This window comes from Lates calcarifer, linkage group LG17, assembly GCF_001640805.2.
Source record: "Lates calcarifer isolate ASB-BC8 linkage group LG17, TLL_Latcal_v3, whole genome shotgun sequence".
NCBI lineage: Eukaryota > Metazoa > Chordata > Actinopteri > Centropomidae > Lates > Lates calcarifer.
This window is the reverse complement of record NC_066849.1, coordinates 1786449-1810309: the sequence shown is the minus strand read 5'-3', so window position 1 is coordinate 1810309 and position 23861 is coordinate 1786449. Positions and strand designations below refer to the sequence as shown.

Below are 23861 nucleotides of genomic sequence, written 5' to 3'. Positions count from 1 at the left end.
AGAAATAGGGTGGAGGAGCTAAATATTACAGTATGTCTGTATATTGGAGAAGTACAGAAATTGTTTTCTTCCCAACAGCGAATGTAAAATAGACTTATTAAAAAAAGAAAGAAAGAAAAAAAAACCTCAATTGGTAAAAGGAAATGGGGTAAAAGAAAACAAAATCTAGCAGGAAATTAAAATGAGCCTCATCTAGGTGAAATGTTTTCTCCTTGTGTGTGTGTGTGTGTGTGTGTGTGTGTGTGTGTGTGAGTGTGTATACTATGTCCTTTCCTCCATTTCTCTTGGTGCAGAGCTCATTACATCACTTCTATCATTCTCTGTCCTTTGTAGTGTTTTTTTTATTTATTTATTTATTTTCTTTTCGAAGTTGTTCTGCTCCCTCTGTCGCAGCGGGCAGTGGCTACAGCTTAGCAGCACATCATAACTCTCCTCTGGAAGGCTTCCAGAAACTCCTGACAAAAAAGGTCAGGGAATTATAGTGGTGTGTGTGTGTGTGTGTGTTTGTGTGTGTGTGTGTGTTTGTGTACCTTGCAGTACAGTTATGTTATACCCTGACAAAAGGAGCGGAGGAAAGACAAAAGGAACAAATGACAAAAACCTGGTAATGGTGATGACTACCATGATTCTGATAATGAGGGTGGTAATGTGTGATGATGATAATGTTGATGTGACAGTGATGATGGCAGCCATGACAGTGGTAGTAGATCATAAAAAAATAACTAAATGCCTTGACGATGACAGCAATGATAATGTTGAAAATGATGACAACCATAGTGATGATATCCATGATTAGTGATCATAATACTAATTCTACAATTATAATACATTCACCACCTATATTACTACACTACACTCTAATTAATTATTGGTGATGACAATGCTGACAATGATGGCAACAACCCAGCAACAGCTTAGATGACAATAGTTACCATGATGGTGATAATGATGATAATAATGTCGATGATGGTGATAACTATACCAGTGACAATAATGTTGATGGTAATTACAGCGTTAACCATGATGATGATGATGATGACGATGACAGTAGTGTTGGTGATAATGCTGTAGCAACCATGGTGGTATTGATGTTGTCAGTGGTGGCAGTCACAGTAATTCTGATGATGTTGGTAATGATGATGAGAACATGTTTACCATTATCTTAATGATAATATGGACAGTGATGACAAACATGGCAGTAATGATGTTGATGATATCACATCCATGACAATTATGATAAGATTAAAGTCTATGATGTGGTGGCCTATGATGAGGATGGCAACTATGATGTAGCTGATATTGATGATGCTGCCCAAGACATTATGGTAGTCAAGTTAAGTCAAGTAAATTTTTATTTATATAGCCCCAGAAGTTATCTTGATGAATGTGATATTGGTAATGGCATCAACCATGACAATGTTAATGAACATGCTCATGGCAATTACAGTGGTAATGGTAACATCATGAAACCATAAACAACTATAAAACCAAAGAAGTTGATGATTGGCTTGAACCAATGGCAACTTGACACTAATGATGATGACCACACAAATAAAAATGATTTGATGATCATGATTACATTCAGTGATTTAAATACAATGGTAATGATGATGAAGATAAATGATGATGTTGGGGGTGAGGAGGAAGACTTATAAGATTGAGAATATGATCTGCTGATCACTAAAATGCTCCTGGGATCTAACCAAGTCTTCATACTGAAATAGTGCATTTTGTTTAAAGCAAAATGTGTTATTTGATGTGTGTATGTGTATATGTGCTCTCAACTGTTACATTAACATTTTAATTTGCTGCAGTGATATAAATCAGTGCGGTTGATAATAGCTGCCTCTTTTTGTTTAGCATTGAAGGTCAGTGGTAATGAGGTAAGGTGAGGATAAAATTGTCTTGGCAATATTTGAGCATTTGATGGATTTACCTGAATTTACCTGGATTTACTAGCTGAAACAAGTCCCACTGTATAATGAACACGCTGTACCTTGAGGTTTTAAGTTTATGCAATCCAGCTTGCTCTCAGTATGGTTTCCTGGCATCCTTTATTGGCTGCCACTGCGAGCCTCCGAGCCAAAAAAACCCTCTAAACCCCAGTCTCTCCCTTCATTCCCCTAACTTATCAATTAATCCTTATTCAGCTGACTGCAGGTTTCATCTCTTCCCATCATACTCTTATGTGCAGTGAGGTAATGGTGTATCTGAGGTGATTTCTGGAACACTGACATTTACTTTTGTAATATCAATATGCCCCTTTATTCCTCTGTTTAAAGCGACTTTAAATGACAACAGTTTTCAATGCAGCTGTTTAGAAACAAGTTTTTTACAACAAGCAGCAAGATGAAAGCTTGCATTGGGAAGAAATAAAAAATGAGATGCAATCTTGTAGTGATCCGACCATTCAATCTTCCTTGGGTTAGTGTGAGTGAGGGAGAGTTTGTCAGAGGATAGGTTCCATGCCAACACGGAGTAGATCATTGCTTCCTCGAGGATGAGGTTATGATCAAAGAGATTCAGGTGCTTTAGATTTCTCTGAGCAAACCCTGAGAGATGCCCCTGGGCTATTGCAACAACTTTGGTATCCTCTCCCTCTGCCGGTGTAGAGGACTTATCAAACCAACAGCAGACACAAGGAGCAGAGGTGTTTTTTATCCTGACTTCAGCCTTTTCCTGAAGGGAGCAAAGCCATGGGGATTCAGCAAAAGCAACAGGAAACAAAAACAAGGCCCTGTGGTGAACATCAATTGGATGCTTCCAGATGAAATACTCCTATAATACTAATTAGTAAACATATCCACTGGCATGTGTAATATGAGTGTGTAATAACAAATGTATTTCTGCTATATACAAATAAATTTTTACATACATTTACTAATAGGATCTGATATTTTCAGGAACTGAAATTTTGGCTGAACTAATGCATGATGGTTATGAAACTGTTTTAGAGTGTTATTTGTCTAAATAACACAAGCACCACTCTGTATAATGTAATACAGTTCTACAGTAACACAAACTACATGCTCTAAAATGATTGTACAGTTGAATCAACAACTCTCTAAAACAATTTTAATAATAACTGAATATTCTAACCTTTATAAAGGTAGAATTAATTGCAGGACTATTGTATTAGACAGCATATGTTTTAACTAGGTGTGCCTAATAAACTGCTAAGTGAGTGTATATGTGTATTAGAGCTGTGCTGTTGCTCTTAATGACAAAAAAAAAAAAAAAAAAAAAAAAAAAACACATTCAAGGTCGTGCTGTGAAACTGTCCTCAGAAGAAAGGCGTTTTCATTTTCAATGCTTAAATATGTTTTGTTTGTTTTATGCTTTCCTGATTGGTGCCTCCATTCCATCTGAATGTGCCATTAAGTAGAAAACTTTTTATTGTACCATTGCAAAATACCTTAGGTTGGAGGATGGTTGAGTCTACAGAGCGTCAGAAGAGATCATGCCAGATCATGAAGTGTTAGGCTACTCTGCAGCTAACTCATTGTTTCCTGGTTTTACATTGGTTGGTTTTTCCTTTTCTTTTAGTTTGTCACTACAGGTGGACTTAATCCGTTCATCTTATTACTGCTTTTAATCAAATGTTATCTGCTGTTTTTGATTTGTAATATGGCAGTTGGTAGTGATAGAGGAGGTTTCAGTCTTACTGTATGCAATCATGCCCCCTCAAAGTTGAAGTTGCAATTGAAATGTCACCAGCTGGAGCCTATGGATGAGTCCGATGGAACAAGGTAACACATTCCCCAGTTGATCTTTTATGATCCTTTCATCTGCTCCTGGATTCTTGTCATGTTGTCAGCAAAATCTATATCCTTGTGCCCTCAAAGTAATATATCCATAGTGTATAGGAAGATTAATAGCTCACAGGTATCGCCGTATAATACTTTATATATGATACCAGGGGCCCCATAAGAGCCTGGTAGCTACAACAATTCACAACATCTCCACTTCTGTATACACACTCTTAACCACTCCAGCAATATTCGTTGTAAAAAAAAAATTGGAGCTTCTAACAAATCCTCAGCTCTCAGGGACTTTCCTGTTTACATCTCTATTCCCAGCACAAAAGGATTACAAACACCAGCTTTACTGAGTATAAAGGGACTGTAAAATCCAAGGTTTGCTGGGTGTTAGTGATGGTGAGGTGAGGGGATGTCCTCATTGAGTTTGCATCTACAAGGCGACAAGAGGTCAAGGGGTAAGAGCATCAAGAACCGCTGGGGGGGGGGGATCCGAGTTGATCAGAGTCGGCCCGGATAACACAGTGTGTGACTGTGTGTGTGTGGGATCTCAAGCATATTTTCCTCTATATTAAACTGGATTAGTTGTCTGCCCTGCATCCTTTATCGAGATAATACTTGAAGCTTGCTGGGATTTCATTGAATAGATCTGTGTGAGCTGTGTGACTCTCTCTAATCTTATTGGTATGTGTGTGTGTGTGTGTGTGTGTGTATTTGAGTTCCCAGAAAAACAGCATGATGGCACACATCAAAGGGATCTGGATGGTTATGAGTCTTATTTGGATGTAATTGCTGTTTACTTCGTCACATTATACAGTAGAGGTGCCTTATTAAGACTTTCTGCCTGTCATTAAAGTTGCACTGTAGCGGCCTTAAGGGGATATGACTCTATCTCAGTGTTTTATCAAGGACATTTTATTCTTAATATGGTATTTCAAAGGGCTGCTTGTTTATGGCAACTAAGAAAAGGTCCGTCTTTTTGTATTATTGAGATTAATGGATTTCTAGCACACTGCTGTAGCTTTCAAACAGCACTTAATTTGAATATCAAGAGAGGCGATTGCAGTGTTTTAGTCCTATAGTCTTTGTCTGGTATCAACTGGTTCCCTCTAGTATTTTTTTCATCAGCATATGTCAATCCTCATCAAGTATTAAATACCTTAAAAGCATAAAATATTAATGAATTTTTATTGCATTTTACCTCAGTTTCAAGTGTTTAAGTTCGTGTGTATACATAAAATCTGTGAAATCATCTATACCATTACTAACATTATCAAGTTTGATAATGTTATGTCTTCTCTTCAGTCTGTTACTCACAGAAACTGGTTCTCTGGTGATTTAACTCAACCACTGAGATTATTTCTGCCTCTGCAGCAGCTCTGTCCCTCACAGATGCTTGTAAAATTTAAATTACAATCTGTTGTGTAAGCAGTCCTCAAAATTTGAAAATCACGGCATTGACAAAAGCCACGAGTCGGCCATCACAATTACAATGTAATAGAAACTGAGTATTTATGTGCTGTTTAGGTTGCATTAAAATGGAGAGCCCAGATGATCAATTAAAACCGTAACAACAGTGATGTCACTTGAAATCAGCTCTACCCAAATGGTGGCTCAGTCATTATTGCCAAGTCTGTCAGGATTGCTCACCAATCTGTATTTTATGTAGCTATAAAACTAAACTAATTTGGCATCTTGAGACTTAAGTTCTGAATCCAACAGCCACTGCAAATGGGTGTCCAGAAAGTTAGCTTCACATACTGGCATGTAGTAAATTAGCTCAGAGCCAGGAGATAACAACCCACATGTCTCTGCAACAACCAGACGGTTGACAGAGGTGATTTTGTCCAATATTTTTTATGTTGTTCTCATCACATATTGTACAAAGGTTTTTGGTTTGACGCCTAAAACATGAACAGGACTAAGTGTTAGTATAGGTGCAAGCCAGTTAGCCAGTGGTTGGTCTTTGGTACATGATCTGATTTTAAAAACGAGACGAATTAAAAGAAAAAAAAAAACATGCAAAAATGTGTTAAGAGCTGGCTGAAGGGTTAATAGTTACTTGATCTGCTGGTGGGATGCAACATAGAAAAGGAAAGAAAAGGTAAAGGAAACAGCAAATCCAAGCAGAGAATCTATATTACAGTATTAATACCAAAGAATGTGGGAGACATGTAAACTTTAGACATCAAGCTGAAAAGGACAAAACACATCCAGCCAAAAAAGAGAGTTTACGAGTAAAGAGCAAAAAGAAAATGTCCATCACTTTCAAAAAAAGGACAAGAAATGTAAGAAAATCAAAGAAGATAAAAATTGGAGGAGAAAGGGTAAGTTTGGTTTCCCTTGTCATGCAAATCAGTTTGGCATCAGGGGAAAAAATACCTTCGTCGTCCGTGCGGTCACTATCACCTAAATCATCAGTGTGTTTCTTTGTAAGGGGACCTATGGGACCAAGAAGGAGAAGATGGAGGAAAACAGGGTGATAAAGAACACACACAGCTTTCAAAAGATGCTCTCAAAAGATAAGAAAATATGTCAATAATCAATGTTTCTATTGCCCCTTTTTTTTGGAAAAATCTTCACACTGACAAGGAGACTGGGTAAACATTACCACAATGTCCACTTCACATGTTTACAGTAGAAATTTACTGTATATTGCTTCATTTAAGAAAGTTAAGGAGCAAGAAAAGAGGGACTTTAAAAAAATGATGAAAAAATATTAGTTCTCTGTTCAAAATGAAGACTTAACTGAGGATAAACCTCTTAGGATCAAAAGACATAAACCTCTTTGAAATAGTGCATACAGCAGCATCAATTATACATATCACAGACATTACGTTAACAATTTTAAATGATCACTGTAACAGAGAAAAAGGCAGCATTTTTAAGAGCAGAGCACTTGACAGAAGCATGTGACAAACTCCCCCTGTTGTATTTTCAGTGTGTGTTAACAGTACATGGGCCTAAACACACACACACACACACACACACACACAAACGTGTACATCCAATGTCATGCTTAGGTTTGGTTGCAGGGGCAATGCAGGGAAGCATACCCTGCTTCAGGAATGGAAGATAGAGACAGAGATGAGAAAAGCAGATACCAGAGAATGGGCAAATTTATTTCTATTTTCCCTGCTATTTAAATAATGGAGGATTAATGTCTTGTTTTTTCCTCTTCTCACTTTGCCAATGTGAGCTACAGTATGATACGGTTAGATGGTTAAAGCCTTGTCTGCATGGCATGGAGATTTCTGAACGGTTTAATTTGAATAATACTTTAATAAACTCATGATATTCCAATTTTAATAATAATCCATATTGTGAGTGTGTGCGCGCACGCACACACACACACACACACACACACACACACACACAGATAAAAACCAAGCAAGGCATTTCCATTTTAAGGCTAAGCTAACCTATTACTAACTGGCCTTATTTAGCAGACAGAAAAGATTGATTTTGTTCAGTGTTGATTTCCTAAATCTCTGCAAGTATAGTTTGCTATTGTATTTTAAACTATTACTTTAAGTTATGTGGTCTTCTTGCTGTTGAACTTGAGACGGGTTAATAGCATTTAAGTAGCTGGGGGATTAGTTTGACAGGGGAAGTGGTCAAATGCTTCTTTATTAAAACCACCAAATTATCATTTTAATACAAGTTTGTTGTACATAGAGAGACACAAACACATGGTATCTTAAACAAAAGTAAGACAGACAAATACAGACACATTCACACACCCACAAAGAGCATACAGAGATGCCACATAACAGATCTGAAAACATGCAGTCTTGAAGAAAGGAATGTACACTTGCAAGGTGCATGGCACAGAAAAATAGAACAGCATACTGGCAGTGCTTTAGCTTGCTCTCACACACACGCACACATACACACACACACACACAGGCACACGTAAACCAAGGACGTCCACAACATGATGTCATAGGGCTTCAAATAGGCATCTACTGAAAAGGAATTGACCCCTCCAGTCCTTTCCAACCTTCATTAGCCACAGTGCCAATGGTCAACAGTTTAATGCAAACCTTATACATTTCCATCTGTCTTTATGAAACTGATATGACCATGAGCTTTAACATGACAAAGGTTAAAAGACATATTCTGTGTATAAGGTTAATACTGAAAAAAATGTATGTGTCTAAAATGGGAAAAGTGAACGCAAATTATTGTGTTGGTTTGAACATGTTAATGGAATATACAATTGGGGATGAATGACTGTAAAGGTTAAAGATACCTCTCGTTGGTAGCTGATGTTGATGACTAATAATTCCTCTATCATTCAGCATCCTGGCGGTTTATTTCAAGGCCAACCATCTCTCTCCAGTGACTTTAAAGAGGAAGCCAGCTCCCTGCATATCATTCTGTCCTACAGCAGTCTCCCCGCTCTCTTTGTGAATTTGACAAGCAATTTGATAAGCAAGAGCTGACTTGTGCTTTCTATGTGCTGAATAAGCACCAAGACACAAGTATTGCTTCTTTCAAAATGTGAAACGTCTAAGAAACACAGAACATCCACTGTCTAGGGATGTGTTACCTGTTTATAGAATACATTGCATAGAGAGATCACTGTCAAAGCAACACATAATGGCTGTGGAAGATTCATGTTAGCCTTTTAGCATACGCTGTGCTGAGTGACAGAATGCTGTGTGCTTATACTTAAGCAGACACCACACAGTAAATTTTTTTTTTCTTTTTGTTTTGTTTTTTTAATCCCAACACTATTAACATCTTAAACTGTCCCTTGTCTCCATCTTTTCAAATACATCTTGGGTAGTTAATTTCAAAACTCCCTAGTCCCGATTCAAAAGCTCCCATTGACCTTTGATGAATTTTGGGCTGAACATGTATAAAATGATGCATTATTACAGTAAACAGAATATTTCAGTTCAATTGTAATAGTGTAGCATGGTGCTGATGCTGGTTTACAAAGACAGTTGTTACAACCTCCACAGAATCTTTTAAAATTGACAGTAGTTTATTTTCATTGCTACATACCCTCTTCAGTTTAAGTAAGAGCCCTTTATTGTACTGACATATCCATTTATGTTGTTGTTGTTGTTTGATATAACACTATATTTCTTTTTGTAAAATCATAATGGATAAACTTTTCTTGTAATACAGTGATTCGTTTCCATGATGCTATGACAGTTGAGAATTGAAGAATATTGTATGTACAGTGCATTCAGAAAATATTCAGACCCCTTCACTTTTTTACATTTTGGAATGTTGCAGCCTCATGCCAAAATGAGGCCAAAATTATATACAGTGTATATATATATATATTTTATTTTTTATTTTTTTTTATTTTTTATTTTTTTTTCTCTCTCTCTCTCTCTCATTAATCTACAGTCAATACGGAATATACACCCCACACACAGTCCTGTCTGGGCTAAATTTCAAGTTCATAGCAAAGGGTCTGAATAGTTACAGTATATCAGTGGGATATTTAAGTTTTTTCCTTTTTTAATAAATTTGCCAAATTTTCTAAAATCCTGTTTTCACTTTGTCATTATGTAGTATTGTATGTAGTATTACCTTATCTTGATTTATAACTACTGTCTACACATTTAAACACTACCTTACAGCTGTCTTGGGGTTGTAACACAGATAAAACTAAAATTACCCTCCAATGGTCAGCACAGCATTATTTGCTCAGTTAAGGTAGACTAGGTCAGATATCTTAAGTGTGGTAACAGGGAGTGGTAACATTTCCAAACTAGGAGAGAATGTTTAAGTCAAGTTTTAACCCTCAAAAACATTTGAGGAGTTTTTATCTACATTTCTGACATTTGTTTTATGTGGTATAAACATGTCAACAGCTCTTTTTCTTTTTTTTAATTATACTGAAGAATTACCCATCATCCAATGGACTAGGAATTCCAAAGGTTCTAAAACTATGAAAGCTGCAGGCTTTTATGCAAACACACTAAGAAGACTTTAATCAACACAATACACTGGATATTTCAAAATCTCTGTAAACCATGCCCTTGAATGACCCACAAAGACACACAAAATACGAAGAAGGATGAGCAATGTGTGAAAACCTGTGAGACTAAAAGAATCAAAGAGAGTGTGACTGATATGGCAGTTCTCTGTACTGCACATGTGCTGCTATTACAGTGGCATGTTGTTTGACTGAGGGTTAGTGGGGATCAGAACAGACAAGACAGCTCCATGACAGCTCCCATCACACACACAAACACACACACACACACACATACACACACACACTTACCCAATTATGAATACACACATAGATTCAGAGAGAGAGAGAGAGAAAGACATCACTCAGCAATCAGGCGTCAATTCTAAACTGCCCAGTGACAGGGAGGCCACAACAGTGACCTGTGCTCCCTTACCTGTCACTGTGAGCATATGTGTGTGTGTGTGTGTGGTTGGGTAGAACAAACAGCCACACTGGTGAGGTCTCAGCTGGTATCAGCTCTGATCATTGTTTATGAATCTGAAACTTACCTTCTTTCTATCTGACTCTGTCTCTGATCATTCTATATGTTTATAAAAATAATATATATCTTTCCTAAACTTTTTTTTCCACTTATGTCCTTGTCTGTACCCCAATTTCTGTTCAACTATGGCATTTGGGTGTGAATGTCCTCCTTGATCCTCCTCTGGCTGTTCACTGACTCCTGGCTGAGAACTTTGACCCCTGTTGTGAGCAGTTTTGGTCACACCATCTGTTTAATCCAGACTGCTGTCAGGCTGTTTGTTCAACTACTATTCCCAAGAACAAGTTTTCAAATTCTTAAAAGTGCCATAATAGAATAATAAATTAACAAGACTGGCCTCTACACAGCACTGTGCATTTCATGTGAAGTCAGATTTGGAGGGAAATCTGCTGAATTGATTTTTGGTATCAAACATGAAGATTTTCAGGATTTTCTTCAGAAAACATTTAAATGCAATACAATATAACACCCATGCCTGCATCTGCTCATAATGTTTTTGGTAATTGATTTTAGAAAATATAATATATAATATAATGCTGTCCAGTACAACACCAGCACAAACTATGAACTCAATAATAAGCCATTACCAAACTATGCTGCCTGTACAGTGTGTACAAAAAAAGACTTGTTTACTGATAGGCATTATGGAAATTAAACTCACGAGGAGTACCTGATGAAGAGGCCACTGAGTGCATATGAAAGGGAACATTTTGTAGTTTTGACCATATTTATAACACAATACTCACCATTGTAATTTCTGTTACAACAAAGTCGGATGAGCAGTCATACTCAGACAGGTTGTAAACCAACAGTAAAGCCAGATTCTCTAAACCACCTACGTTAAACTTGCATAACTGTTAAGATGGACAGTTTCAGTAATGGGTTTACCATTGACCTTTTAAGTTTGGCTATCCTGGGTTTAGAACCTGGCAGCTCATGTTTCTTACGACTTACTTTTTTTACTTTTTTTTTCGAATTTCTTTTTAATGGAGAAGCCATGTTCCCAGATCTCTGCAAGTAACTTAGTGAGTATGTTATTAACAAAATTCACAATAGCTACATTATTAAGACCCAGGTTATATGATGCCAAATTTCCTTTTCATGCCACCACATTGTCCTCTCTCTAATCACTCAATACAGAAAATATTACATTTTTATTTTCAGTCTATACTGTCTTTTCTTTGTTAGATGCAGCTGCTTGTTTTATCCCTGTCCCTCTCTTTCGTCTATCCTCATAGCTCCCTCTCTCCACCATCAGCATTGATTGGAGACTGATGAAGAGGAGTTTCACACTCTCTGACACTGTGCAACAATCCATGACTCAAAAAGCCAGTGGGGAAGTAAGAATAATACATACACTCAACCCTCGGGCGTTCCCCCTCTCCTATATGAGGTAATTATTGTAGGGAGAGTCCATGCATTGATCGCAAATTCAGCACAAGAGCTATCCGCACACACATATTGCTCTCTGTATGCATCAGTCAAGGTCCACAGCAGCATAGAAACACAGCAGCTTAATCAATCACCAATGCACATTAAAATAGGGGATCTAACAGAGCGCACGGCTCAATGAGCCAAATAGGTAATCTACTACTGACCTTGGATAAAATCCCTACAGGCTGTAAACTATAAATACAGAATCTATTCCCCAAGGTAAAACTGGGAGTCTAATGCACTTCAGCAAACCCTGATGAGAGGAATTAACAGAGACTATGAGCAGTGCCCTATAAGTACAGGAACTGTACTTTATGGTAATGTCATGGTGCCAAAGCACACAGTACATGGGTTAGATGAGTGTGTGGCATGGACAAATTTCTCTCTCTCATCTCTTATGGTATGGTGCGTATGAGGTTCAAGCTTGTGGGAAAAAGGTATAATTCAAATAGATACTGTTTCCATCTTCTGTCTCACACTAGCATTGACTGGAGACTTAAAAAGTGTTTCACTGTCTTGACACTGCAACAAACTATGATGCATTTGCATAATCACAGCAGACCTAGTGTTAGAATTGAATAAAAATGTGATCTCATATGGTGTCACCTGATGATATGATGGTTGTGATGATTTGTGATGTCACCTTAAAGTTCAACCAGCCACTGTGACAGTAAGTCATTAGTGAGAGAAATTACATTCTATGGAATAAATACCCTGTACTTTCCAGAGAGATACTGCACTCTAATCTAGTTGTATTACTGTCTCAAGACTTCCAGAAAAAAATATTCCTATTTGTACAAAGGTTGTAGTAAAACAATGCAACTATACTGCGACTGTGAGCAACCACTTAACTCATCTCTCTGATGCAAAGCTAAGGTAGAGGTACTATAGTAGTGCAAGAAGTAGAAGTGGTAGAAGTACAATAATGCCATAGAACTTCTTAAGGCCAGACTATGGTTGGATTTAAGAGTTTCATAGGAAGTGATGTATGGCCATGTCTAAGAGCAAATGTCTGTCCTTGAAGGCATTCATGGCATACATAAAAAAGCAAGAGGTTAAGAGACAGAGGGAAAGGTTCAAATCTCTGTTGATTATGCTGATTCCTGTGTAAAGTGCATGTTGGATTGTCTGTTTTGAAAAGTTACAATTTCGACATCAGGAATGTGCAGGGAAAGCAGGTGCCTAGCAAGCACTTCATACAAAACAAAAACAGTACCTCAGGAGGGAGGTGTGGGTGGATAGTTGGGCATATAAAATGTGTGACTTTGATAACAAAGACCACTATTTGCATCCCTACCATCTCCACCAACTGTCAACATAGATCTCCTTAAGTCATGGCCAGGATCCCTCCACTAACCTTGACCAAGTGGTCTCAGGCGAACAAATGTAAAGTAGAACTTAAATCATTTTAATCATCCTGATATTCTTTACTTTCCTTTACCACATTTTCCTTGAAACACAGTGTTTTGTGATATGATATGATAGTGCTGCCAAATAACACAGTGATTCCAGATACCTGTGGTATATGTAGTAAGAGTAGGCACAGGAGAGACAGATAGGATTAAGAATTATTTCATGAGATTCATTCTCACCAGCAGAATGTAACTAAATGTGAAAAAGTGTAAATTAGAGCACAAGCATCTGGTTTAATAGCCATAACTGATCATAACAACAGTGATATGGATGTTTGCAGGAAAAACAAAACAAAATAATAAACCACAACAACAACAACAGCAAACCTTCCACACACCTTTAGCTGAAAAATAGCTGAAAAAAAGTTTAAAAAAGGAAGAAAAAACCTGTTGTAACTTGTTTGTTTTAAGTCATGGCTCACTCATGCATTTTTTCTCTGACCTAAAGCTGCAGAAGCCATTTTTAGCTCACTATAGTCTTCATTAATGTGGCACTGAACAGAATCCATACAATAATAACCTGCCTTTGACTTAAAAACACTTTTGGTGAAACAAATGAATAGCATATTAACATATTTTTAAGGGAAAGAGTTGATATTTCTAGGCCCATTTTTGTGTTTTTTTTTTTTTTCAAAGGCTGATGCTTTTTTACGCATTACTAATTTATTTTATAACTTCAAAGGTACAAGTTGAAACTCATAAGCCTATCAGTTTTAAAGATAAAACAGCCCATCAAGTAACAGGCTCCATTCAAAGAGAACTTCTGCTGTTGTGAAACCATCAGTACCCTCAGTAAATCTACCAAGCTGATAACTCACATGTTTTCTAAAGTATCCTAAAATATCCCATTGCAAACACAAACAGTGACTGGCCGAGACTGCATGGGTTGTAAACCAGCAGACATGACGCATTTGAGACCTAACAGCCTTCATGCTCACTCAACCTTGTCTCGTGCACACACTACATTTCTTGTTCTTTTCTCAGCTTCCTCTTGCCACTCATTTTATCTTCTCATACTTCCCATTCTGCTCCTCCCCTTCCCCTGCACTGATAATTTTATTCTTGCATTCCTCCACTGTTATCTTTCCTCATACTGCTTGCTGACAAGACAAACATCCACACTGTCAGTGTAAGTGAGTCAATTCAAAGCAGCAAAAGGCCTGGAATGGGAGGAATCTTTTCTAAGCCATTCATCTACTTAGAAAGCATACACTGCAAGTTTTCCAGGGCAGATGCATTTGAGTTTTAGAATGGTAGTGTATCAGTCAAATGTCTTTCACAGTAACATTTCAGTGTGGGGGCATCAGGGCCCAGGACATGCATTAGTCAAAAGATCAAACCGCAAATCAAACATAGCGTACATGTCATAATACATGTAATAACTATAGTAGCATTCAAGAGCATCTTCACATCCATTTGATTTGAAGCAATTATTCACAGTTATGGAGTGTTTCTTCTCTCAAGTGGAGACAGGGTTTATGGTTTTAAGTAAACTATGTCTGTGATGAGTGATGAGGTAACAGGTATTCTAATATCTCAACATCTGTATGAAGCACTGGACTCAAAGAAAAGTGATTTAAAAGATTTTTTATTTTTTTTATTTTTTATTTTTTTGCTGCTGCTGCTTTGTTCCGACAATAATATGTGAATAAGATGAAAGCCTTTTCTAATTCCTGACTTTATAAGCAATTAAAACTTCTAAACTTAACAATTTGGATACCTTAACCTAAAGGGGGAGAAAAGTAACAAACAAAGAATTGTAATAACTACACTGTTGACATCAGTGGTTGGGGGATTGAAGAGCGGCCAAAGCAGTTCAGTAGTCACTGACCAATCCGGTCTCTCCACGTACATCTTAGGATGTATCAGGACTACGTGTCTAAAGAGACAACCAATATTTTTTTTTATTTTTTTTTCTTTGCAAACTGACTCATTTTGACCAACACTGTCAGCTAATAGACCAGTGGACAGTCCATTTATCATGGAGTCAAGCTGTTTTGAACCAAGCTTTCTCTCCTCATGCAGTGAGACTTGTCAGCTTTACTTTGTGTTCACCCACTGCTCTGTGAAATATGGCATGACAGGAACTGCAGAGGTTTTAAACCCGAGTTTGTGACCCTACTTACACAAGAAAGAAATATGGATTTTGACTTCAGGCTTTGAGGCAAGACTCAGCAGAAAATATGTTTGTGTAATATTGCATAAGGAATGGCTCCAGTGATACAATGCATTGGATTTATGGGTAATTTGGAGCTTCAATAATATGTAACAGCTTTTCCTTTGTTTTTAATGAGGCAAAAGATAAAATGCTTCAATTCATCCTCAGTCCACAGTGAGCTTTGCACTGAAATGAATGTCTAAATCTGTAAGTCTAACATTTTACTGTACTCGTGAGGCTGACATTTTAATGCCTTTGCTGGAATCTCACAGCGGTGAAGTGAAAATCTCAAGGATTATCACACTATCAAAGCGAATCAAAAGTGCTCTGTAATCCTGGTTCAATGGTAAAATGCCAATGCAATGCAGAGTGCTCCCTCCCTGGCTTCAGCTGTTGCACTCCTGACAGAGGAAGAAGCCATCACACTGGCCAACAGCAGGATTTGATGTGCACATCTGCTCTATTTTTGTCACATGTCAGTGTCACAGTCACAGAATCAGGGTGTGTAGCTTTTTATTAAAACAGAGGCTATAAAAAGAAATGAACAAGAACAAAAAAAAAAACAAAAAAACATACTGTTTCAACAAACTGCATTTTTCGAACAGGAGCAGTTCATGGTTGTTTAAATTTGCAGAAAAATGAAAATATCCACTATATCAGTTATTTTATTTTAATAGCTGAAGGCCACTTTTTTAGGCTTAAATATGTATTTAATAAAATTAACCAGTTTGGTTAAGTGGTTAAAACTACACAAGTGAGAAAAGAAAAAAGACACAAAAGTGATATTCTCCTAAAAATAAACAAAAAAAGACTGAGAAAAATGCTGAATATCCTGAGGGTTAAGGGTAGCCTAGTCTTTCTCCATGCAGCTCCTATCTCTTTACAATCCCCTGTAGACAGAGCTTTGTCTATTTTACTCCACAAAAGATCACTTTTCTTTAAACCATTATTTTCAAGTTGTGTTTCCTTAATAGACATTGTGCAGCAGTGACATGAAAGGTGAGATGAGAAGAGAATTAGTGCACACACACACACACACCACACACACACACCACACACACACACACTGCATGTGCCTTTGCCTGCTGAGTTACCATAACAGCCAAAAGCTACATTTTAGTGAAAATCAGCTTCTTCCAAAATGCTTTTCCCCCATTTGTGTACATGACGTAAAGGAGATCTTAAAAAGGAAGCCCTGGGCTTCATGGTGACAAAACCAATTAGTGTAAAAGCCACGTCCATGCAGCTGCATGGGAATGAATCCCAGCTCATTTTATGCTGTCATAGCTTTCTCTCTTTCCTTTCTTGTCTGTCTCTACAGTAAAACATCACTGAAAGATGTAGTAAAACATTTAAAGGGGGCAGGCCACCAAATTCTCATTTTAAGTAACTAAAGATATCCCTTTAAAGGGGAATACAACTCAGTTCAAGATTTCAAAAATAAGGTGGGAATTGGTTTTGAAGGCCAATGACTGAATGATATTAAAGACCGACATTTAATTTCTAACCGTTAAATTTGACTATTTGGAGCTGTTAACTTCCACAAAGTACTCCCAGAGGTAAAGCCTCTTAAACACGGAGGCCTGGATTCGAATCCTGTTTCAGCATTGATCTTAACATATAATTTATTCATGGTTAAGTTGACAAAACAAGATAATATATAAGGAAAAAATCAAAAACATAGTCAGTGGTGCAGTGCTTAGCACTGTTGGCTCACAGAAAGAAAGTTAAGGGCCTTTCTGCGTGGAGTTTTCATGTTCTCCCTGTGTCTGTGTGGGTTTTCTCCTGGTGCTCCAGATTCTTCCCACTCTCCTCCACTACACACATGTACTGATTATTTCCATCATATTCAGTAGAGCAGATGTACCAATATGTATCACCACATGACTGTGTGTGTGTGTGTGTGTGTGTGTGTGTGTAAATTCCAATCAGTGTAACTCTGCAACAAACAGAAATAGCACTGGCGCTTTCATGCATATTAAATGCCACTAAATATCACAGACATGGTTGACTTTCAAACATCTTAGGGTCTATGTATGTATATCCGTGTGCACACTTGTGTATTTGAATGTGTGTGTTGTCACTGTGTGTGTTTGATTGCGGAAGGTGTCCAGAGGTTGCATCTGCCACAGACCTGAGGACGAAAAAACATCAATGACGACTATGATGGTGAGGAGCTCATTAGCCACAAGACAGTGTAGTAGTAAAATACACACTCAATTATTTACACAACCAGACCATGAGGTATACTGAATAAATATATAATGTAAAGTAAAATAAGTCAAATAAAATGAAAAAAAAAAAAAAAAAATACAAATTGATAGTGAGCTCCTACTAGTACTGATAAAAATAAAGCTACTGTAGAAGGCTGCTGTATTGACACCAGGTGTATTCAATCACTTTGCAGGAATTTTAGCTTGAAAACATCAATCTCATGTGAAGAATCAACTGCATCTCCAACACATGTATACTGTATGCTACTAAAATAGTTTTACCAAACGTCTTGGCAACATCTTACACACTGCCGCCATTACGTTTACATAAAATGCAAAGAATTGAGGTCCTGCATGTGGCTGGGACACAACAATACTTTAGTTAAGTTTAGGGGAATATTTATTTCAAAAAGTAAAAACCTGCCTTATGCTTTATGTGCTTTATGTTATAATGGGAACATTTTTGCAACTTTGCAGATACACTCATGAAAATGTCTTGTTACAGGTTTCCTCATTTCGATAAAATGACGATGTTGCATTTTTTACAGATATATGCTGTTTATCATATATAATGTTTAAGAAACAAGATTTGTAGAATTTGAAAATGACTGTAAAATTATTGTAGTAAGTATAATTTGGTCGACGTTTGGGGTTGTCGTCTGTCCATCTATGATACTCAACGACTTTCAACGCTTGACAGAGCTTTTCCTGCACTTAATGGCGACTTGTCCACCTGTCTCCTCTGGGGTTCTTCGCTGCTGTGTGCAAACGCATACGCAGAGACACACGTCAAACAGGAAGCAGAGAGAGAGACCCGAACGTAAATTACCTTTTCATTTTTATATTTTTTTCTTTGCTTTTCTTGGGAGGGTGAGGAGGTCACATTTTGGTGGGGCGGGCTGCCCTGCCAAGACAGTGGGAGGGGAAACACTGAACATGTCTCTCTTTCACAAGTATAAATGAGAGGTCATGCTATGGAATGGGTCTGATTAAAGCAGTACAGTACAGAGCTAAACTATGCCACCTCTACATACAAATTCATCAAGATTAGTTCAAGCTAACTACATGGTAGAAAGTGTATGCAAATAAATCAGCTACCAATATTGTGTGTTTACAGCATTAAACATGTTACACATGTAACACATGTACAGGTAAAACATGTAACACCATTATGTTACATAAACATTTTAAACCCCCTGATTCAACCCACCTACTCTTGTCTTAAAGTGAAGTCCCATCTCTAAAATTAGCCTCATGTAGAAAAGGTCAAGTGTGTCTAATTAGCTCTGTGAGGTTGATGTGACTCTAACTCAACAACATGACTCCATGGTGCTAATTGCCACTGGCAAATAAAGAGATGCCATATTGACAACTGGAGAGTTAGGGAGACATTCTGCTATTGGCAACACAGTCCCCTGTCTTTCTGCAGAGCCCTCTACCTTTTCTAGTTATTGACTGAGAATATTCTTCATCCCTGAATCTTCCTGCTTATACATCATTACCAACAGTGATCAATCACTGATTATTAAATGAAATGTCCATTAAGGCTCAGGGGTATTTCCATACTGGGCGATGGGCCAGGGAGTGATGCCGGAGGCAGCAGCAGCAGCAGCAGCATAGAGACTGAAACAAGGCTATGTCAGGCCACTGTGTCGTTTTATATGCAGCCACCGACTGTGAAGTTGAAGCTTTTTTTTTTCTTTTATAAAAACACAAATTGCTTGAAGTTTCCTTGACTTGACAGGCATCAGCATGTGGGCTAGGAAACACAGGAGCACACACACACACACATCTGTGCAAGCAAGCTGCACTCCTCCATACACGTACATCCATATACTGTCACATGCTCATAGACATAATGATATTCTCAGCCATACACACACGCACAATGACAAACAATCACATTTTCCTCTGTCATCTCACTATCACTCTCTCTGTCACTTTATGTGACTCAGTCATTCCTTCTTCTAATCCAATCTGTTCCAATCTTTCTGTCACTCAGTCCCACTCGTTCTGTCTTGTAATCCAATCTTCTCATGAGAAATTTAACAGAGTACATATTTTCCCTTTTTTTGGGGGGGAAGGATTGGGAACACACATACACACACACACAAAGATAAACATATGTGAAGTCCCAGAGTAAAAAAGAAAATTAAAAAACATGCTTCTCCGTCACCTCTGGCTGAAAACGACTGAAAAGGTTCAACCAAAGCAATCCATGTGTGTTTTCTGATCTAGCGTCCCAAACAGCAGAGCATCATTCATCAATGACACCATTACACAACTATTTTGACATCTGGGAGAGTTTAGGCAACTAAGCTCTACTGTACACCTTAAGTTTGTTTCATGTCATTCAACAAATAGTCTCTTATCAGCATTATTACTCAAAAGTGCAACTGCGAGAGAGATTGCACAATACTGGCATTAAGAAGACCCTCAAATACACTGCCCCCAGTGTGCGATTTTATGCAGCGTGTCGGCATCGCAGAGTCAGAGGCACGATGTAGCCTCGGCATCTGTCGGCTCACCCTTTTACCCAGATGTCAGTTCGGCTCTGTGACTATGTCTACTTCTGGCTTAAAGGTGGACAATAAGGCCCTCCATTCTACCATACCTTTTATACAGAACAGCAAAGTGGAATAATGGGATAATATTCCCACCTTGAAAAAGGTGTATAAAATGGGTGCTGAATGAATGCTTCACTTCTTTGTTATTTAGGAACTGTTAACATAGATGAAATAAGATGAGCCCTGGTAGAACTCGTATTTCACGTTCTAATGTATCAACAGATTCCAGAACTCATGTTGCATATAAATTATCATTGCTACCAAACACTCTTTGATCATGTGGTTGATTTGTTCTGTTTTCACACAGCAAAGGAACTATAGCTGAGTACGCTGAAAAGGTATAGATTTCAGTCTGACCTTTGAATGACAACTTTCACACAAATCAAATGGGAAAATGCAACATTTGTTTGAACCACACCAGATAGCCTGGGTGTTACTGTATATAGGCTTACTGGTGGACTGCTGGCAGGAGAGAGGCTCATTCAGCCTGTGCTCATTCAAGAGGAAATTCACTCACATGACCAGAGTGCTTGCCAGGTAATCAAGCAGAGGTTGTTTTCAGTATTTGAGTGGAGAATAAATGGTGTAATTTACCAGATGAGGTAAGACTTAAGGTCTTAAGTCTAACGGGTTGGACAGTCTGTTTTTCAATGTAACTGGCCTGTATACTGTCATCTAAAGCATTGCAATGTCTGAAAGGACCGCTCAAGAAAAATAAGCAGAAATGGGCTGAGTGAAGGGTGAATTGTGATGAGTGATAAGTAAGGCATCAGCTGACTTGTTCACAGCATGGGGACTAAGAATCAGATGGCACACTGTGGAAGTAAACATCTGATCAGCCTTTCAATCAAACAGCCCAGTGAGGGGTCAACATTCATACATATGCAATCGCATTACATAACCCTTTAATGCCCTAATGTTTCTTTATACTAATAAAAATGATTCCTTTTCTGCATGTGAGCAGGTGAGTGTCATCTCTGTTGAAATGCTTTACTGATCTCTATTTACTTTTCCTCTTATATAATACTGTAACATTAATTAACAATTACTAAGACTCTGAGAGATGCTCTTATGTATTCCTTTTGTGTGCTGAAATGGAATGCCTCACTCCACTCCGCTGAAGTGGTTTTTGTGTCAGAAAGCAGAGAGCAGATTCAGGGGGATTAGGGCTGGGACTGCTGTCATCTAAAACACTGACATTTAAACACTCCCTCCTCTCCTCACGTCTCGGTCAACCCGTGTCTTCACTTTCTCTTGTCTCTCTCGGTTTCCTTCTTTCTGGGTTTTCTTCTATTTGCTTCTTCAGTTCTTCTCTCCTGAGTGTCTGTCTTTGGTGGATGTGTGTTTGTCTATTCCCACCAGAGTCCTGTTGATCGGATTCCTCGTCAAAAAGTTTTTCAGCTTTTTGTTTCAGACAGTGACGAGTTCTGAAACTGTTCCCGGCAGGTGTGTGTATGTGCGTGTGTCCAATCTCTTCTTCCTAAGCAAATTGGTTATGAAATAAAACAGGGACATTTGTCATCACCCTCCAGAAATGCTGATAATTTTTTTCTTATCTGATGCCCTCTGTCGTCAGGAAGAAATAATTTGTCAGTGGCTTCCAAAGCTGTTTAAAACAGTTAAAAACAAAACTGTTTTCAGCTATGGCTATGGTTTAGTTAGGTAAAGGCAAAAATATAACATGATTAGAAAAAATAATCGCAGTTTGGATTGAAGTTATTAATTCATTTATGTCTAAGGTCAAGGAAAATTCATGGTCATGGTGAAACTAATGTTGACTGCAGCAAAGAATCAGGAAACAAACAATGATCCCATCTATGATGTTACTAACTCAGTATCTTCCCTTTCCTGTAGTATTGTGCTCTTTCGTCTCTCTCTCCTCTTCTGTCTCTTTCTGCAGGTATTTCTGCCTCTGGAGCTGTAGAGTCTGATCTGTGATGACAAGTCTCCTGCTGCTCCTACAACTCCACTCAACACCTGCTGTTAGAATTAGAAACTAGTTATACTGCTATTAGTTGTATTGCTGTGTTAGCAGTTAATACTTTAATTATCACTACTATCATTACTACTGCTGTATTACTGGCCTCACCGTATACATCTGACTTATATAGAGCAGAACCTTGTAGTTTACATAGGACCATACATGGCATAGTGAGACTTCCTTTACGACCTCGAGCATTCTCTGAACCTGTGCTATGCTTCTCTCCGTTATTCTCTCCCCTTCTCTCCTCCTTCCTAACCCAACCAGTCGAGGCAGATGGCCGCCCACCCTGAGTCTGGTTCTGCTCGAGGTTTCTGCCTCTTAAAGGAAGTTTTTCTCTCCACTGTCTCCTAGTGCTGCTCATGGTGGGATTTGTTGGGTCTCTCTCTGTAAATACCTATTTTAAAGAGTATCGGTCTAGACCTGCTCTATATGAAAAGTGCCTTGAGATGACTTTTGCTGTGATATGACGCTATATAAATAAAATTGAATTGAATTGAATTGAATTGAATTGAATCTAAGAATAGTTGAAGCAATGGCTCTACAACTTCAACTGTATCAATAACTAGGATTTTATTTGCGGCATCTTTACATAGATAGTTAGGCATTCATTCAGAAATATCTTTACAATATTTTATGTACCACTGTGAAATCTTTTTGTCAGACTATTATTACTACTATCAGAAATATGCAAATGGTAATTTACATCATAATAAAAAGGCTACAGTTCCTCCACTTGATTGAATACTTAAGTCAGTCTTTCTTTTCTTTCAACTCCACTGTGTTGGAGTACAGTACATATTACACATAGTACTGTAGTTCTGCATAGGGGCTATCTGTATCTGTGTGTGTGTGTGCGCTGTGAGTTTTCATCTTGTGAGTTTTCATCTTGTGACCTTCAACCACATGTACTGGGTGTTTATGTGCAAGTGGAAACCTCTGAATTTGCTGTGAGGATGTTTGTATATGCAAATGTGGCTATGTCTGCATCCATGTGTGTGCGCATGTGTGAAACACACTCCATTCCAATCAGCTTCAGCTTGATCTCTGCTCCTCTGGGAGCTCTCCAGCTGATGTGAAAAGGGAGGGAAGAGCTGAGAGACTGCGGCCCAGAACAGGGCCTCCTCGCTGGGGGAGAGGTGCGTTCAAAGGGCTCATTTGGCCCCAGTGGGATCAGCAAACACTGCTCATTTGCCACTGCAATTCTATTTTCACATCATTTCAATTTCAAAGAGCCTTCTGGCTACATTAGCATTTGGCTTGGATAAAAGAAGAGTTAGTGAAGGAGTGGAAGGGTGGAAAAAAGGCAGAAAGGGTGGAATAAAGAGAAGAGAGATGAGCGTTTACTTTATGCGCTATTACCGCCATAGATTTTTTTGGCATTTGAGGGCACTCATCCTGTTCTGTGTAATCGTGTCTTTATTTTTCACCTTCATTTAATGTCTGCTAGTTAGAATTTCTACTGTCAAATTTTCTGCTACAGCATCAACAGCATCATCGTCAGTGTTTACCAGCAGATATATGCACTGCTGCTGGGTCACATGGACAAAAGAAAATTCCATATTTGTTGATTTATGAAATAGAAAAAATCACTTTAGCATGTGCAAAAATTCGGGCACTGTTCTACTTTAATGTCTAATGATTTCATAAACTAATTAAGACGAGTTCTCTGGTTCTTTAAATGTAACACTTAACAACACCGACCTCCTCTCAGCAGCTTAATGAATTTCCTAAATAAAGCTGCCTGCAAAGCAGGGGAGGCAGTAAAAAAGATATCAAAGTGCTTTCAGCTTGACATTATGACCGTCTAAAATGTCATTATGAAATGATAGTTAACGGAACTGTAGAAG

The 23861-nt window shown here is 38.1% G+C and overlaps 1 protein-coding gene across 4 annotated transcripts in view; it reads right to left on the bottom strand.

Annotated features, from left to right (window-relative positions):
* Positions 1-23861, bottom strand: part of nlgn1 (neuroligin 1) — a 309442-nt gene that overhangs the window by 197919 nt on the left and 87662 nt on the right. For 2 of the 4 annotated variants that reach the window (XM_051077176.1, XM_051077178.1), the window contains one exon: positions 6141-6200. The exons of the other annotated variants lie outside the window; for them this stretch is intronic. In XM_051077176.1, coding sequence (XP_050933133.1) covers positions 6141-6200 — 60 coding nt within the window. The remainder of the gene's footprint in view (positions 1-6140; positions 6201-23861) is intronic. 4 annotated transcript variants of the gene reach the window in all.